At 57.5% G+C, this 16,984-nt stretch overlaps 2 protein-coding genes across 4 annotated transcripts in view; one reads left to right on the top strand and one right to left on the bottom strand.

Annotated features, from left to right (window-relative positions):
• The window catches only part of ADGRA2 (adhesion G protein-coupled receptor A2), a 34,564-nt gene extending 22,949 nt beyond the window's left edge, over nucleotides 1–11,615 (top strand). Inside the window, exons 3-19 of one of the 3 annotated variants that reach the window (XM_025993591.2) lie at nucleotides 135–206; nucleotides 479–550; nucleotides 709–780; nucleotides 1,036–1,199; nucleotides 1,648–1,861; nucleotides 2,392–2,556; nucleotides 3,139–3,337; nucleotides 4,153–4,302; nucleotides 4,438–4,599; nucleotides 5,403–5,627; nucleotides 5,799–6,015; nucleotides 6,558–6,766; nucleotides 7,920–8,047; nucleotides 8,379–8,502; nucleotides 8,996–9,141; nucleotides 9,657–9,746; nucleotides 9,983–11,615. In XM_025993591.2, the coding sequence (XP_025849376.2) occupies nucleotides 135–206; nucleotides 479–550; nucleotides 709–780; nucleotides 1,036–1,199; nucleotides 1,648–1,861; nucleotides 2,392–2,556; nucleotides 3,139–3,337; nucleotides 4,153–4,302; nucleotides 4,438–4,599; nucleotides 5,403–5,627; nucleotides 5,799–6,015; nucleotides 6,558–6,766; nucleotides 7,920–8,047; nucleotides 8,379–8,502; nucleotides 8,996–9,141; nucleotides 9,657–9,746; nucleotides 9,983–11,243 (3,670 nt within the window). In that variant the 3' untranslated portion in view covers nucleotides 11,244–11,615. The remainder of the gene's footprint in view (nucleotides 1–134; nucleotides 207–478; nucleotides 551–708; nucleotides 781–1,035; nucleotides 1,200–1,647; nucleotides 1,862–2,391; nucleotides 2,557–3,138; nucleotides 3,338–4,152; nucleotides 4,303–4,437; nucleotides 4,600–5,402; nucleotides 5,628–5,798; nucleotides 6,016–6,557; nucleotides 6,767–7,919; nucleotides 8,048–8,378; nucleotides 8,503–8,995; nucleotides 9,142–9,656; nucleotides 9,747–9,982) is intronic. The other 2 variants (XM_072763525.1, XM_072763524.1) reach the window with 2 other exon arrangements.
• A 1,181-nt stretch (nucleotides 11,616–12,796) lies between these two features.
• BRF2 (BRF2 general transcription factor IIIB subunit) lies at nucleotides 12,797–16,984 on the bottom strand. Its single transcript, XM_025993592.2, has 4 exons — nucleotides 16,387–16,984; nucleotides 15,737–15,796; nucleotides 14,950–15,271; nucleotides 12,797–14,135 (listed from the first exon to the last, which is right to left on the bottom strand). The coding sequence occupies exons 1-4, from the start codon at nucleotides 16,538–16,540 to the stop codon at nucleotides 13,406–13,408; spliced, it is 1,266 nt and encodes a 421-aa protein (XP_025849377.2). The 5' UTR covers nucleotides 16,541–16,984; the 3' UTR covers nucleotides 12,797–13,405.

Here is a 16,984-nt window from a genome sequence, read left to right as displayed (position 1 = left end):
ATCCAGCCTCCCCACCAGGGCTGAGGAGAATCCAGTTCCCAACACTTGTGGTCGAAATGAGGCTTCCCCACCCCAGGGGAGCGTGCGGCCCCCAGACTGGGAGAGGTGTGAGGGCTCCCACTTGCCTCCCACAGGGACCTGAGGAATAATGTCATCAGCACGGTGCAGCCTGGGGCCTTCCTGGGCCTGGGGGAGCTGAAGCGCTTGTGAGTGGCATGTCCTGCTCCCCCAGCCCTCCCAGCCCTCCCCCTATCCCTGGAGATGGTCCCCTGGATCCCTCGGCCCACTATCCCTTCTTGTCCCCCCACTCATTGTACTGTGGGGGAGGGGCAGGCAGGGGAGGCACTTGAGGCCCATCTCCTTGTTCATCCCATCCTGCTCCCCACACAAGCCCCCGCCACACACACATGTGACCCGCCCGAGTGGATCCATGTGCTACCATGTGGCCCGCTTACTGAGGCTGTGTGTGTCCCTCTAGAGATCTCTCCAACAACCGGATTGGCTGTCTCACCTCTGACACCTTCCAAGGCCTCCCCAGGCTTCTCCGACTGTGAGTGGGGGCAGTTAGTGGGGAGGGGAGGCTCTTCTCCAAGGAGGAGCAGCAGCAGACCCTCATAGCACACCCCTCCCCTCCCCCTTCACTCACTCTCCCTCCTCTGGCCCAGGGAGACCCTAAGATCCCGGCTCACTGTTCCCTGCCCCCTGCAGAAACATATCTGGAAACATCTTCTCCAGTCTACAACCTGGGGTCTTTGATGAGCTGCCAGCCCTTAAGGTTGTGTGAGTATCTCTTCCCACCCAAGGACCCAGAGCCCAGCTTCCTTTCTCTGCCCAGGGAGGACACACATAAATATCACGACCACCGCGGCCGGCCTTCTCCGTGGGCAGGACAGGCAGTGGCCCAAACCACCATTGCCTTCCCACTCTCGCCAGGCTGGTGGTGCTGGGACCTTCCAGCCTCAGTCTCTCCCAGGGCTCCATCCCCACCCCCCAGGAGCCCACACTCCCTCTGCCCTACTCTCCCCATTTCTGCAGGGATCTGGGTACTGAATACCTGACATGCGACTGCCACCTGCGCTGGCTGCTGCCCTGGGCCCGGAATCGTTCCCTACAGCTGTCTGAGCACACGGTCTGTGCCTACCCCGCTGCCCTGCATGCCCAGGCCCTGGGTGGCCTCCAGGAGGCCCAGCTGCGTTGCGGTGAGCACATCCTCAGCCCACACACCTGCCAGGGGCCCCTCTGGCTACCCCCTGGTGCAGATGCGCTCCTGAAGGGTCCTGGCTGGCTCAAGGCTCCCTCCGCCTTGTGTTATTGAGTAGTGGGCATGTTCTCCAGGGCATCCTCCTCAGATCCCACTGGGTTCCTTCTCCAGCCATCAGCATTTCCTCACTTTCTTTGGGGCCACTGTTTTATGTTTTCACCTGGTCCCCCTCTTGGGGTGATAAGTGTGCCATGGAAAGGAGCACTTTTATTTGCTCGTCCCAAACCCACCTGTTCCTCTCTTGTGCTCTCCTCTCCAGAGGCTTTCTCCCGTGCCCTATTTACCCAGCTAGAGGGGGCTCCAGTCAGATGGGGCCTGGCCGTGCCCCTACTGGCATCTTCCACACTGGTGCACGATGGCCTCACTGCCCATGTCTCCTCCCACAGAAGGGGCCCTGGAGCTGCACACGCACCACCTCATCCCATCCCTACGCCAAGTGGTGTTCCAGGGCGACCGCCTGCCCTTCCAGTGCTCCGCCAGCTACCTGGGCAATGACACCCGCATTCGCTGGTACCACAACCGAGCTCCCCTGGAGGGCGACGAGCAAGCGGGCATCCTCCTGGCGGAGAGCCTCATCCACGACTGCACGTTCATCACCAGGTACAGCCTCTTCTCAGCCGGAGGCGTGGGGTGGGGGAGGCCACGGTACCCATCATCTGCCCCCCAAATGAGTCGGGCTCAGACATGTTCCTGAGGGTATGTTCCTCTGTGTAAGCATGCACGTGTGTTTCTGGAAATCCAGGACTAAGTCATAAAGGGTCTGGCTAGGGGGTAGAAAGTCAATGCCAGATAGGAAGAAAAAACTGATTCTGACATTTCTTTAGCACTTTTACAATGTATATAGTGACTCTCACCTATGTGCTGGGACTGAATCTCTGCAATGACTTGCAGGGGAGGTGTTATTAGCTCCATGATGAAGGGGGGGATTGAAGCTCAGCCAAACAGTATCGTAAGGCCAATCGATATTAAAGGAGAATGTACTTGTGTCCTTCGCTCAGTTAAAGAAAGCCCTGAAGCTCATGCCCCGCAGGCCCTAGGTCAGGGCGCTGCGGGTGGGCGCTGGGGCGCCTGGGGGCCGGCCGGCCGTCCAGACTGCCTCACCCAGCAGCCCCCCGCCGCCCGCCCCGCAGCGAGCTGACCCTGTCTCACATCGGCGTCTGGGCGTCAGGGGAGTGGGAGTGCTCCGTGTCCACCGCGCAGGGCAACGCCAGCAAGAAGGTGGAGATCGTGGTGCTGGAGACCTCCGCCTCCTACTGCCCCGCTGAGCGAGTCGCCAACAATCGCGGGGACTTCAGGTAGGGCGCCCTCTGCCGCCCCAGGGGCGCATCACCACCGGGTCCCATCCCCCACCCCCACCCCAGCTCCGGCGTCGAGAACAAACGGGCCCCGGGGCTCCGCACCTGCTGTAAGATGGAGAAAGCGTGTCTGTCGCCCAGCCCCGCGTCCCACTGTCCCGCTGTTGTATTTACAGAGACCTTATCTTTTTGTATAAACTCCCCATCTGATATGTGCGGTGCAGAACAAAAAGTTTGGGTGGGATTTTGTTTGTCTTGTTTCCTTGCATCAATAGTTGACAAAACTCTCCCACCACGAGTATCAGATTTTAATATCCCAGTAGACGTCTTGGTTAGGAAAGGCCGGGATCATCCTCCCCATGTACAGCTGGGAACACTCAGGCCCAGAGGGGGCAAGGGACTTACTCAAGGCTCCCAGTCTGAACAAACACGGAGTTAGGAAGAAGGTGGAGCTCGGGAGCCACTGTCTCTGAATCCCTGCCTGAGGTCCCATGGGGCTCAGCATCACAGGGCCAAGGGCAGAGGAGGGACCCTTGCTCTGCAGAGCCTAGGGCGTCAGAGGCCTCCCATCTCTGCCCCCAGGTGGCCTCGAACTCTGGCGGGCATCACAGCATACCAGTCCTGTCTACAGTACCCCTTCACCTCCGTGCCCCTGAGTGGGGGCGCCCCAGGCACCCGAGCCTCCCGCCGGTGCGACCGAGCTGGCCGCTGGGAGCCGGGGGACTACTCCCACTGTCTGTACACCAATGACATCACCCGGGTGCTCTACACGTTCGTGCTGGTGAGGCCAGGAGAGGAGGGGGGGAGGGGGCACCTCATCAGCTCTGGTCTGGGGAGTGGGAATGGGAGAAGCCGGATTGCCCCATGGGGCCTAGGACCCCCCCCCCTCATGGCTGGGCTGTAGGCTCTGCTGCCCCTCTGTTCTGGGGGGGTGGCGTGCATCCCGAGGGCCTCTTGCTCTTCTCATCTAGCTTTTCTCCTTCTAGGTGTTCAGATACCTCCCCCCAGGGCCACCCCAAGCACCTTCCTTCCTTCCTTCCTTCCTTCCTTCCTTCCTTCCTTCCTTCTTTCTTTCTTTCTTCCTTCCTTCCTTCCTTCCTTCCTTCCTTCCTTCCTTCCTTCCTTCTTTTTCTTTCTTTCTTTCTTTCTTCTTTCTTTTCTTCTTCTTTCTTTCTTTCTTTCAAGATTTTATTTATTTATTCATAAGAGACACAGAGAGGGGCAGAGACATAGGCAGAGGGAGAAGCAGGCCCCCACAAGGAGCCTGATGTAGGACTGGATCCCGAACCCTAGGATCATGCCCTGAGCCAAAGGCAGATGCTCAACCGCTGAGCCACACAAATGAGGACTGTGTGAGGCCATCCCATTATCCTTAGGGCGTTAGAAGTGGTGTTAGAAGTGGGCAGCCTGGAGTCCTGTTGAGTTTATTCCTTACATGTGCCTTCTGTCCTGATTAGACCCAGCTTGTGGGCCAGCCCCCTCTCCCAGGGCACTGTTGCCCCAGCTGCAGCACAGACCAGGGGGCCCCCTAGGGGTGGCTCTCGAGGAGGAGAGAGCCCAAATGGACCAGCTCCTTTCTTCCTTCAATTCTCCCAGATGCCCATCAATGCCTCCAACGCACTGACCCTGGCCCACCAGCTGCGAGTGTACACAGCAGAGGCCGCCAGCTTCTCAGACATGATGGATGTTGTCTATGTGGCTCAGATGATCCAGAAATTTTTGGGTTATGTCGACCAGATCAAAGAGGTGAGATTCAACCTGGCCTCTGGGGTCCCTGGAAACCACCCCCCCACCATTTGCTCAAGCCTCTTGTGCCCCAGCCCCTGGGCCCCAAACCCCACTCCTGCCCTCAGTGACTCCCTGCCCCTGGCCCCCTGCCAGCTGGTGGAGGTGATGGTGGACATGGCCAGCAACCTGATGCTGGTGGACGAGCACCTGCTGTGGCTGGCCCAGCGTGAGGACAAGGCCTGCAGTGGCATCGTGGGTGCTCTGGAGCGCATCGGGGGGGCTGCCCTCAGCCCCCATGCCCAGCACATCTCTGTGGTAATATGGATCGGCTGGGAGGGAGCTCCTTGGGGAGCCTAGCGCTGGGAGGGACCTTACAGTCAACTGGGGCCAGCCCTTGCCTGCCAGGAGGCAAACACTCCTGTCTTTGGGCAGCAAGTCCTCCAAGTATGCACCTGCCATGCGCTCAGCTAGCAAGAACCCCGAGTGTGACTCACTTGTGTGGAATCCAATTCCAAGTTGTCAGGGACAGCACAAAGGAGAGGGAGGGTCTGGTGACAGGGCCGTTATTCAAGACTTCATGGTGGGAAACGGAGTTATAATGCTAGCCCAACGGAAGTGAACAGAAAGAAGGGTAAAAGGAGTCAAAGGAATAAGAGGAGGTTTGGAAGCAGGATGACAGTGCTGTGATGGAATGAGGAGTAATGGAGACTCCTGTTCCCTAAGGAGAGGCTGACATTGCCAATGGTGGGTTGTGACCCAATGAACCACCACAGCAGAGCACCTTTAACATGGAAGATACTGTGCTAGTCACTTGAGGAGGTATAAGGAGGTGGGACATTGGCCCTGCTCTGAGGCTTGGTTGGGGCAGCAGAACTAGTACTGTTCAGAGGTGAGCAAGGTCTGAGGTAGGGTGAGTGGGATGAAGGGTCTTAGGAGAAGGTGCTGTGGCCAGGGGTTGGGGAGACGCTGCGGCAGGTGTAAAACTGCCAGGCCTTGAGAAGACAGTAAGGAGTGTGTAGGGGGACAAATCTGCAGAGAGGGACTGGGCAGCGTCAGGCAGGAGGCCAAGAGAGAGCCGCTATATCTCAGATGGAGGGTGACAGGTTCCATATCCCCAGAACTCAAGGAACGTGGCATTGGAGGCCTACCTCATCAAGCCACACAGCTATGTGGGGCTGACCTGCACAGCCTTCCAGAGAAGGGAGGCAGGAGTGCCGGGTGTGCGGCCTGGGGGCCCTGGCCAGAACCCCTCACCGGAGCCGGAGCCCCTGGCTGATCAGCAGCTCCGCTTCCGCTGCACCACGGGGAGACCCAGCATTTCTCTGTCATCTTTCCACATCAAGGTGGGCACCAGGGGAGGGATGTGCCAGATGCAGGTGCCTAGGGAGGGTGAGTGGTGTGTGTGGAAGCAGATCCAGAAAGGGGGTTCCGGGGAGGTGGGAGGAGGGGACTGGAAGGCCCCAGAGTCCGAAGCGTTCCCGGATGTCTCTGAGGAACTCCGATGTCCCCCCCAGAACAGCGTGGCCCTGGCCTCCATCCAGCTGCCGTCCAGTCTGTTCTCGTCCCTTCCGGCTGCCCTGGCTCCCCCTGTTCCCCCAGACTGCACCCTGCAACTGCTCATCTTCCGAAACGGCCGCCTCTTTCGCAGCCACGGCAACACCTCCCGCCCCGGAGGCGCGGGGCCCAGCAAGCGGCGCGGTGTGGCCACCCCTGTCATCTTCGCGGGAACTAGTAAGGGACCTACACCCCGCGCGCAGCGCTCCCGTGTCTGCCCCGCGCCCCTTCGCCCCTTCAACCTGCCCTTCCCACACCCACAGCGCCCCTCACGCCCTGGGGGAGGTGGCTGAGGAAAGGGCCCCTCGTGGGGCGGGGATAAGGGACGGAGACATCCCGTAAAGGAAGGGATTGCTGGAGACAAGGCTCTGGAGGACAGTGGGATTTACATCCTGGACTTGTCGAATTTCAAAAAGGTTACAAACACACTCCGAGTCCTCCCTCACCTTCCTCTTCCCAGTATTACCTTCTACCCTCCTTCCCACCCCTCCCTCCCCGCCCCAGCCCCAGATCGGCTCTTCTTGGGTACTTGACGCCACCACTCATTTGGCATTTGGAATGGGCCACCTCCCAGATCATCCTGAGCCTCCCTGCGGGAGACCCACAACCTGGAAGGCAGGAATCCCACTGGGTCCGAAGCCCAGCACACGCCCTGCCCCAGGGGTGCAGCCACCCCGTGCCCCCCGCTCTACCTGGGTGGTCTTCCTTCTCCCCCACAGGTGGCTGTGGCGTGGGAAACCTGACCGAGCCGGTGGCCATTTCACTGCGGCATTGGGCTGAGGGGGCTGAACCCATGGCAGCTTGGTGGAGCCAGGACGGCCCGGGGGGACCCGGGAGGTGGAGCTCCGAGGGCTGCCAGCTCCGCTCCAGCCAGCCCAATGTCAGCTCCCTGCAGTGCCAGCAGCTGGGCAACGTGGCGGTGCTCATGGTGAGTGGAGTGGTGGGCGGAAGGTTGGGAGGACCGGGGAAGTGTGCGCAATGTGGGGAAGACCCAGGTATTCTGACCACCTGGCACCGCCGAGAACTACAGAAAGGCGGCAGCCTCGCAAGCCTCATAACTAGGATTCATGGGGAAATGTCCCTCTAGTCTTCCCCACACGTTTCACCTTTCAGGAGACAGAGGAGTCTTGCCTCCACTCATTGAGAGACATGGATCTGGAACCATCCAGCCTGGCCCTCACGTGCTGCACTCTCTGAGACCCAGATTGTTAAAGTGGAAAAAAAAAAAAAAACATGTAGGAACATTTCTCCTTTCTGGTCACCCTCCTCAGTCACTCCTCTCCAGTTCCCGCTCCTTCACCACATTTTACACCCCACTGTCCAGGCTGGCAACTGGATTATAGACAGAAACCTCCCCTTCTTTCCTCATCTGATTTTTATTTTTTGTTTAAGATTTATTTATTTATTTATTTATTTATTTATCCATTCAGAGAGAGAGAGAGAGAGAGAGACAGCCAGAGACACAGGCAGAGGGAGAAGCAGGCTCCACGCAGGAAGCCTGACGTAGGACTCAATCCTGGGTCTCCAGGATTACACCCTAGACTGCAGGCGGCGCTAAACCGCTGCGCCACCGGGGCTGCCCTCATCTCTGATTTTTACATTGAGAATCAGATGTGTTCCCAGAAGGGCAAGAGACTAGGAGGGAGAAAGTGGCCGATGGCGGTGGATTATTAACACTACCTAAGATTGACTTTCTAAGAGTGGATGTCGCAGCACTTAACGTCTTCGCCTACCCAGATGGACTAGGGGCTAAAGTTGACCCGACTTGGGAAGAGGAAAAATGGTCTGGGGGACTGGCCAGGACTCCATGGAGTGGCCCCTACCCCTGGCTTCCTTTTTTTTTTTTTTTTTTAATTTTATTTATTTATTTATTTATTTTAATTTATGATAGTCACAGAGAGAGAGAGAGGCAGAGACACAGGCGGAGGGAGAAGCAGGCTCCATGCACCGGGAGCCCAATGTGGGATTCGATCCCGGGTCTCCAGGATCGGGCCCTGGGCCAAAGCAGGCGCCAAACCGCTGCGCCCCCCAGGGATCCCTACCCCTGGCTTCCTAATACTTCCTCTTCCTACCCTTTCCAGGAGCTGAGTGCCTTCCCCAGGGAGGTGGGGGGCTCAGGGGCAGGGCTGCATCCAGTGGTGTACCCCTGCACTGCCCTGCTGCTGCTCTGCCTCTTCTCCACCATCATCACCTACATCCTCAACCACAGGTGGGAGCTCCTGAAAGAAGGGGGGACATGGAGGGAAGGCTGTGGGTCTCACGGAGTCCTGGCCAAGGGTTCCTTTCCCAAGGGGTCCACATGACTTTCCCAGTCTCTTGCCTAGCATTTTATTTGAAGGTTCTAGGGCTGCAAAACACATTTTGGAGGCGAAGCCCATCCTGCCCTGGGCCCTCTAATCACATCCACACACGTGCATGCACACAGTTATCTGTCTCCCCACCCTACCCACCCCCCCAACCGCTCGCCCAATGGCCTTGAGACCCCATGGGTCTGACCTTGGGTTGGGTGGCCCATTAATTAAAGACCGTTTCTGGGGCAGCTCCATCCACGTGTCCCGGAAGGGCTGGCACATGCTGCTGAACCTGTGCTTCCACATGGCCATGACCTCTGCCGTCTTTGCAGGAGGCATCACGCTCACCAACTACCAGATGGTCTGCCAGGCAGTAAGCAGGAGAAGGGGCTGGGGCAGGGTGGGGGGCGCCCCAAGATGAAAGGAAACATGGGTATGGAAACCCATGGGTACAGAGTCAGGAGGTGCAAGGGGAAACAGGAGGTTCCTGCTAAAAGGTCCCATCTCCACTGTTGTGGCCAGCCCTGCTGGGGGTGGGGCCGTGGGAGTAGGGGTGGTAAGAAGTACAGAGAGCAAGAGATGGGCCCTTAAAATGGAGAGTGGGAATCTGCAATGGAGCAGAGGTCAGGTACTAGCCAGACAGCGAAGGCAGGGTAGGGAGAAGTCTCCAGAGCAGGAGAGAAGCAGGGTGTGGAAGGAGAGAAGGTGACAGCAGGGCCAGAACCTTGAGGGGGATCTGGTTAGACCTGGGGGTGGGTCCCTAGGAGGAGTGGGAAAATATTTGGACTGAGGCCCTGAGGCAGTTCTAGTAGCAGCGTGGTCTCCCCCTCGCCCCCAATCCCCCACCCCGTGGCTTGACCCCGCAGGTGGGCATCACTCTGCACTACTCTTCCTTGTCCACACTGCTCTGGATGGGTGTGAAGGCCCGCGTCCTCCACAAGGAGCTCACCTGGAGAGCACCCCCTCCACAAGAAGGGGACTCTGCCCCGCCCGCACCCCGACCCATGCTCCGGTACGTGCTTCTGACTGTCAGCTTCGCAAGGGTGAAGGGCTCGGAAGCGGGTGTGGGACACCAAAATCTGTTCTCCCAGGGTGGAGGCAGGCCGGGTCCAAGGTCCTGGCAGAGAACTATCCAAAGAGAGAAGAGGCAAGGCCCCAGGTGGCTCCGGGTTGCCCAAGGCCATGGAACCATCCTTAGGGCTTTTCAGGGATGACAAGCCCAGGGAAGGAAGTGACTCCAGTGGCTTTGGGCAGGGATCCTGGGAACCTGAGTGGTACCCTGACTTCAGTACCGTTTCAGGTGAGAGAGCAATTCTGGCCTCTGTCCCCTAGGACAGTTGTGGCCAAGTCCCCTAGGAAACTACTGAGCCTGCCCTGTAGGGGCCTTGCATTTCTGACAAAAAATTCTGACAGAATTTAAATGGGAAAGAGGATGGGACAGAGACCCGGAGTCAAGGTCTTTGAGCATCTGGTTCCAACTCCCTTAGTTCCCCAACTCCCTGACCCCCGAACCCCACTCCTCTCCAGGTTCTATCTGATTGCCGGAGGGATCCCACTCATTATTTGTGGCATCACAGCTGCTGTCAACATCCACAACTACCGGGATCACAGCCCCTAGTGAGCCGCTGCCTGCCTGCCCACCCCAAACCCACCCACCCTGACACTGGATGCCTTCCAACTGCACTCTTAGGGGCACCTGCCAGGCCCACCCAGCCAGGGACCTCACCCAAACCCATGCATGCTGCCTAAGCCAGTTTCTGCTTTTTCACTCACCATGTCCTGTCTCCCCGACCACCCAGCTACCTCAGATGTGCTTCTCCCACCCCTCATCCACTGCCTGTGTCTCCCCTCAGCTGCTGGCTGGTGTGGCGCCCAAGCCTAGGAGCCTTCTACATCCCCGTGGCTTTGATTCTGCTGATCACCTGGATCTATTTCCTGTGTGCAGGGCTGCGCCTAAGGGGTCCTCTGGTGCAGAGCCCAAAGGGGGGCACCAGCAGGGTCTCCCTGGAGCCAGGGGAGGAGCTGAGGGGTTCCAGCAGGCTCAGGAGCAGCGGCCCCCTCCTGAACGACTCAGGTTCCCTTCTGGCTACTGGGAGCGCGGGGGTGGTGACACCCGGGCCCCCGGAGGATGGCGACGGCTTCTATTCTCCGGGAGTCCAACTGGGGGCGCTGGTGACCACGCATTTCCTGTATCTGGCCATGTGGGCCTGTGGGGCCCTGGCCGTGTCCCAGCGCTGGCTGCCCCGCGTGGTGTGCAGCTGCCTGTACGGGGCGGCGGCCTCCGCCCTGGGACTCTTCGTCTTCACCCACCACTGTGCCAGGCGCCGGGACGTCAGGGCCTCCTGGCGCGCCTGCTGCCCCCAGGCCTCGGCCTCCCGCGCCTCCCCGCGGGCCGTGCCCGCCGCCCCAGAGGACGGCTCCCCCGTGTTCGGAGAGGGACCCCCGTCCCTCAAGTCCTCCCCGAGCGGCAGCAGCAGCCACGCGCCGCCCCTGGGCCCCTGCAAGCTCACCAACCTGCAGCTGGCGCAGAGTCAGGTGTGCGAGGGGGGGGCGGCGGCCCGCGGGGAAGGGGAGCCGGAGCCCACGGGCTCCCGGGGCAGCCTTGGCCCCCGCCACCCCAACAACTTGCACCACGGGCGCCGGGCGCACAAGAGTCGGGCCAAGGCGCACCGCGCGGGGGAGGCCGGCGCCAAGAACCGGCTCAAGGCGCTGCGCGGGGGGGCAGCGGCCGGGGCGCCCGAGCCGCCGTCCAGTGAGAGCGGCAGCCTGCACAACAGCCCGTCCGACAGCTACCCGGGCAGCAGCCGCAACAGCCCGGGCCTCCAGCTAGAGGGCGAGCCCATGCTCACGCCGTCCGAGGGCAGCGACACGAGCGCCGCGCCACCCCCCGAGGCCAGCCGGCAGGGCCAGCGCCGCAGCGCCAGCCGCGACAACCTCCGGGGCGGCGGGGGCGGAGCCCCCGAGCGGGACAGCAAGCGGCGCTCGTACCCCCTCAACGCAGCCAGTCTGAACGGCGCGCCCAAGGGAGCCAAGTACGACGACGTGAGCGGGGCGGACGCGGCGGGGGGCGCCTGCATGAAGACGGGCCTCTGGAAGAGCGAGACCACCGTCTAGGGCGGGGGGCAGGGCGGGTGACGCTGCGGGACGCGCAGGCCCCGCGGCCCGGTCCGCCGGGCTTCCCGGGGCCTTGGGAGACGTCTACCGGTACATCGGCAGGTTGGAGGTAGAGGGGTCCCGGGGCTGTCGCCCGCCTGGCACACCAGCTTGGGTCCTGGAGTCGGGGGTGGGGGGTGGGGGGAGGAGGAAGACAGGCCCAAGGCCCGCCGCTGCCAAGAGGCGTCACTCTGGGGTGGCGACCACCCCGGGACCGCAAGCAGTACACATTTCCGTCCCAGCCCAGGCTGGTTTTGCCAGCCGTATCGGTGCCGTCCAGGGTAGTGGGGGAAGGTCCTGTAGGCCCACGGGAGGCCCGTGGGAGGCGGGCAATGGCACATCCCCCAGGTGAGCTCCTCCATAGGTACTCCCCAGGTCTCCGCCCTGTCTGGCTGGTGGTCATCAGCCTTATGAGGAACACACAGATGATGGGAGCTTGAGAACCCTGTTCTCTCCTCACTGCCCTCCTCTAAAGTCAGCCATGGCCATCTGTGCCTAGATCCTAGGGCCTCTCCCCCACCCAGCTTTTGGCCAACTAGGGGCCAGCCTAGCAGATGAGCCAAGTGACCAGGACCCATAGGTGCTGCTTTTAAAATAAACTATGCAAGAGAAGGTGGAACAGTGTGGAAGGCAGCCCTGGAGTTCTAAGGAATGGGGGGGTGCACGTGGAAAGGGTGCCCAGTCAGGGACAGGTGCATCCCACAGGAGTGGTACACAAACCACACCGCAGGGCTTTAGAGGTGGTACCTCAGGAAAGATCTGAGGCAAGTGGAGAGTAGTGCTTAGATCTGGAGCGAAGGCAATGGTGCCCTATACACAGTGCTTTGAAGGGAGGCTCCATCACAAGGCTGCAGGTCGTCCTGGAGAAGCACTTCCTGTTCAGTTACAAGACCCATCTCCCCAGTCTCAGCCTTCCAACACCAAGGGACTCAGGAAGGGCCCTTCCCTGCCTCCAGGAAGCCATAAGGAAAAACCATTCCAAGAATCTGACGTCTAGCTCGGTATTAGGGACAAACCTTCCAAACATCGGTCCAGGTTCCTGCCTCACAGAAGCCCAAGCTGAACCCCCCAGCAAGGCAGCAGGTGGGGTCCCTGCAGCTCACATGGGGGCTGTGCCTTCACTCCTTTTCAACACCAGCACCTACAAAGCAACCACCAGCCTTTTACTACAGGACCCAATGAAAAGTGGAAGGAAAGCCGAGCCTGGTGAAGAGCAACAGGGAAAACCAGACCTGGTCCAGGTCCCCTCCCAGTGTCCATGTCGCCGCCATCTGATCACCAAGGCGAAAGACATAAGGGAGGGGAGAAAACCCACACACCTTGGGATGAATCCTGTTATTTATGCTTGCTGCACAGACAATATTAGACCCCCCCCCCCAAAAAAAAGCTTCGTATTATTCTTCCACATATGCTGGCTGCTGTTTACATACCCTGCCCATGCCTTAGCACTGGAGAGCTTTCTGCAATACGCTGGGGAAAAGGGAGGGAGGGGATGAAAAGTGCCAAAGAAAACGTGTTTTTAAAAGCTCGGGTTTTATACAATAGAATGTTTTTTAGCAGATGCCTCTTGTTTTAATATATTAAAATTTTGCAAAGCCCTTTGAGCTATATAACTTTAGTCCACCCACGGTCCTTTTGTTATGAGTTAGAGGATTTTAAAACCCCCAACCCCATACACAAGAACCCATCAATCTACAATTGACACAGGGCCAGGAGCCACCCAGTTCCTGTCCTCTGAGGGCTGATAGCTTTCAAAACACCAACCACTCCACATGAGCAGGGAGGGCCTGGCAGGCCTGCAGCAGCAGTGTATCCAATACAAACCAGGAGAAAGCCTGGCACCCTCCAACCTGTCTAGGAGGAAAGCCATCCCTCGTAGTATGAACATATACACCTTCCTTCCTGGCACCAACAGATGGGATTCTCTCCAAACCCACTGTCCCTGCACTGCTCCCAGCTACTACTCCAGGACCCAGGGTCCAATTAACTGCACAGAGTCCCATGGTTCCTTTAAATAAGGAAAAATAAATACCTCAGGACTCACATACACTCACTTCTCCAGATGTGATAGATCTATTGTCAAACTGCTGCCGGAATGGTGTGAGTGCTCCCCTGGATGCACATCAGGGAGGGTTTGATACCCCTACAGCAGCCTGTCTTGCAGCCTGAGCTTTCTGAAAGTCCCTAACTTCCTGAGGGGTACGCAGATACTGCTCTATTTCACTATCAGAAATGTCCTCATCTCCGGTGACTGTGGAGATAGGGGGTGGGGGACAGATCCGCTTCGGGGGCTTCAACATGCAAGGTGGGAGAAGAAGGGCAGGACTAGCTGGTCTCTTGCCCTCGGGCCGATCTAAGGAACTCGTCGCTGCCTCCTCTTTTCCCTGCCCTGGGCTCTTGCCCCAACCCTGCTGCTCCTTCTCCCTGGCTTCCAACTCTGCTGTTCCATCTCGAAAGGCCTTGCGAACCAACGTGTGCCGGTGCTGGAGAAGGTCGCCAATGTGCTTCACCACAGACCGTTTGTCAAGCCTCAGAACCTGCAGCCACGCCAGCTGCTCGGCCATCCGCAGCAGCACAGCCAGCAGCTCCTGCAGGCGGGAGGAAGCAGGGCAGGGCAGGTCCACATTTGCCAATTTACAAAATCGGGCAAGTGAACAGGTCAGACGCTCCGAAGGCTGCAGCGACTGCCAAGCCAGGAAAGTAGCAGCGGTGATGACAGGCAAGGGATGCCGCCCAGTCACCAACCATGTCTCATCTGCCAGCTCCACCAACTGCAATGTTCGCGACAGCATCTTCTCTTTGTCCTCCACATATTTGGCTGGAACAGATGGGGAAGCTTGGAACAGTTTGAAGCTGAAAAAAGAAAATGAGAGTCTGGTCTCCATGCCTACAGGGGAGAGGGCTGCTCTTCCAAAGCGAGGAAAAGCAGTACACTCACAATGGGCAAGCTCTTCTCTCCTCTTGGAATGCTCAAGTTCGCTGGCCAGGTACGGAGTTCATAGAGGTGCAGAGAGAAGACAGGCTGAGTCTTCTACTTGTGCAGGAAAATGCACAAGAAAGCTCACGTTTGTCAGCACCTCCGCCTGCCATCATTCTGAGCGCTTTACAAATGTTCTCCTGTCATCTACTCTATACCCCACTAAAAATACGTATAGTTTAAAAAAACTGGCCCATATTCATCCAGCTAAGAAGTAACCATGCAAACCCAAAGCCACTTAACACTGATAACCTTTGCTTTATACTGTATTTTTCAGAAGAAAGAAAACACCACAGCTACTTAAAAAAAAGACATTAGTTTCTGCTTCCAGCCCCATGACTAACATCCTGTTGCCTCCATTCACAGATGATCCTGCTGAGGCAGGGCTGGTGCACACAGCCAAGCGGGCTATGCACAACACAAGAGCCACAACTCAGTGGCCCTCTGCCAAGGCTGACACCTACTTTGCCTATGTCATTAGGTTGTAGTGAGGGCAAAGGGATTTGGAAATGACAGCAGTCTAGAAATGTAAAATGGGATTAACCTTATTAGTACTGGGCACAAGAGAGGGAGACTACATTTTTCTCCCAAATCCCTTTAAATGGGCTTTGGTGAAAAAGAGACAGCAAAGCTCAAAGACTGGGGTCTAAGGAGCCAGCCTGTCCCAGAGTTTGCCAGCGGGCAGCTTACCTGCTACAGTAAGTCTTCACCAGGTCCGCCAAGCAGAGGGATGGCACATCCAGCCCCAGGAGCTTCACTATCTGCATGTAGGTGCCAGAAAACACTTCCAAATCTGCATACAGCAGGGCGCAGATGGTTCCCATGGTGAGGGGCCAGTTATGCTGTCGGCAGGTAATTAAGACACAGCAGCCAACCAATACTTCCTTCTTTTGCAGCCTGGCAGCACGAATGCCAGAGTGCCGGTACGCTTGCTGGTAGTAGGCAACTGCTGTGTCCTCAAAGGTTGATGGCAGCTGCAGAACTCGACAGAGGTCTCTCACTCTGCGGAGACCTAAGAAAGCCCACAGCAAGAGTTGGGGGGAGAGGGGGTGTCAAAGTCAAAGGCACTACTGTGCAGCTCCTAGCAATTTCTGCTAAACTTGCCTCCAACACCAGATGCACAAATAATGCAACTTTCTAAAATGACAAGAGTGACATTTGGTGAGGTCATTCTAAAGGCACAAAGAAATCTGTGCAAAGAAGTTACATTTCAACCCACCATTCTTTGGAGGTCTGATTCAGAGCCACGTGGGAGTGTGATCTGGGATGTTGGAGTCTACATCTCACACAGCCCTGACACACCCAACCTGTATACAGAATCAGAACCATAGACTCTCTCAGAACCACCTCCATTCTTTATTTCCAACTGCCATTCTTTTAGGCTCTACTGTACACAGTAACAGTGAAAACAGGAAAAGCAAGAGGATGGGCTGGACCTTCCAGAGAATTTTCTGTATCATAAAAGATTGATTCTCACCTTGTTGCTGGCTGCGACTGACTTGTTCGTTTTCCCCTGTGCTTCGGGAATAGGTTACTTCTGTAAGGCAACGGACAACAGACAGCTTGTTCAACCTTTATTCACCAAACTCCTGGCCACCCGCCACACAAAACTGGGGAGAATTCCTATCATTAGGCTCCATTCCTTATCCCACAGAAGGTGCCCCACTTTGCACGTTAAGAGTCCATCTGGTTTTCTATGCCCACAAGCAGTATCAAATACACAGACTGAGAAGGTCACCATTGCACTAAAGTGGCCTCAGGTGCTCCATATTCTCAGCCCTCCCTCCTGTGTATCTAATCCCGGCAATTTTCCTGAGTCATGATTTTGAGGGCTGAGCTGCTCAGGCACTCGGAAAACAAAGAAAAAAAAAGGGGGTGTTTTTGCCAATTAGCGCTAAAAACTATTTCGGGATAACAGTCTTGTCTGTATTTGTAAAGAATTGACCCATAACCCTTCCGTCATATCCAGACTAGGTAAACTGAGTGTACTTTGTTTCTGTTTCATTTGGTCAACGCTTACTATACCTAACATTTATACATGTTACACCTAATACATAAATATATTAGGCCGGAATCTGACGACAGCCCCTCCACCGCCGCGGCCCGCACACCCACAGCCCTGGGTACCTCGGAGGTTGCCTTCGTCGCTGAAGGTGGTCGTAAGGACTCCCTCGGTGACCACGCAGCCACAGTCTGAGCACACCAGCTGGCTCTGCGAGTAGTGCGAGTCGTCCACGAGCTCAGCGGACCCGCAGTCGGGGCAGCGGCCTCCACCCGGCATCTCACAACCCAGAACCGCAGATGCCCCGGGGCACCCGGTCCTACGCCTGCAAGAGCAACGGTGGAGAAACCGGAACTAGGAGGGAAGGCTTCTACGCGGTGCACCTTCCTCTTCCGGCTCCAGAGCAACCGCGGGATACGTAGGTAGTTCGGGCTGCAGGCCTCGCGCACTTCCGGTCCGTTTCCCTGACGGCTCGGGTAGAAACGTGAGCTAGAAAAAGAGGTTCCTGGCCTGGACCGCGTCTTGGCGTCCCGTGGTATCTATGGTCCGTTTGAAGTGGACCAGACTGGGGGTTGAGTGGGTGAAATTCTACCTACGGGGACACACATCACAGACAAGAAATTGTTGCCGTTCCCAAACAACTCTCCTTTCTGAAACTCTAGGGGAATCGTAAATTATCCATTTCTCTTTGGTAGCAAATGTTGATTTGGGCCGTAGTACAAA

This window comes from Vulpes vulpes, chromosome 7 (genome assembly GCF_048418805.1).
Source record: "Vulpes vulpes isolate BD-2025 chromosome 7, VulVul3, whole genome shotgun sequence".
Lineage (NCBI taxonomy): Eukaryota > Metazoa > Chordata > Mammalia > Carnivora > Canidae > Vulpes > Vulpes vulpes.
Note: the sequence above shows the minus strand (reverse complement) of the source record. Positions and strands in the feature narration are given on the sequence as shown.

Coding starts and splice junctions, on each gene's coding strand:
- BRF2 (XM_025993592.2), bottom strand. CDS start 16,540: ATGCCGGGTGGAGGCCGCTGCCCCGACTGCGGGTCCGCTGAGCTCGTG. Junction 15,272..15,736: donor CAGTCGCAGCCAGCAACAAG/GTGAGAATCAAT, acceptor GGGCTTTCTTAG/GTCTCCGCAGAGTGAGAGAC. Junction 14,136..14,949: donor GTGAAGACTTACTGTAGCAG/GTAAGCTGCCCG, acceptor TTCTTTTTTCAG/CTTCAAACTGTTCCAAGCTT.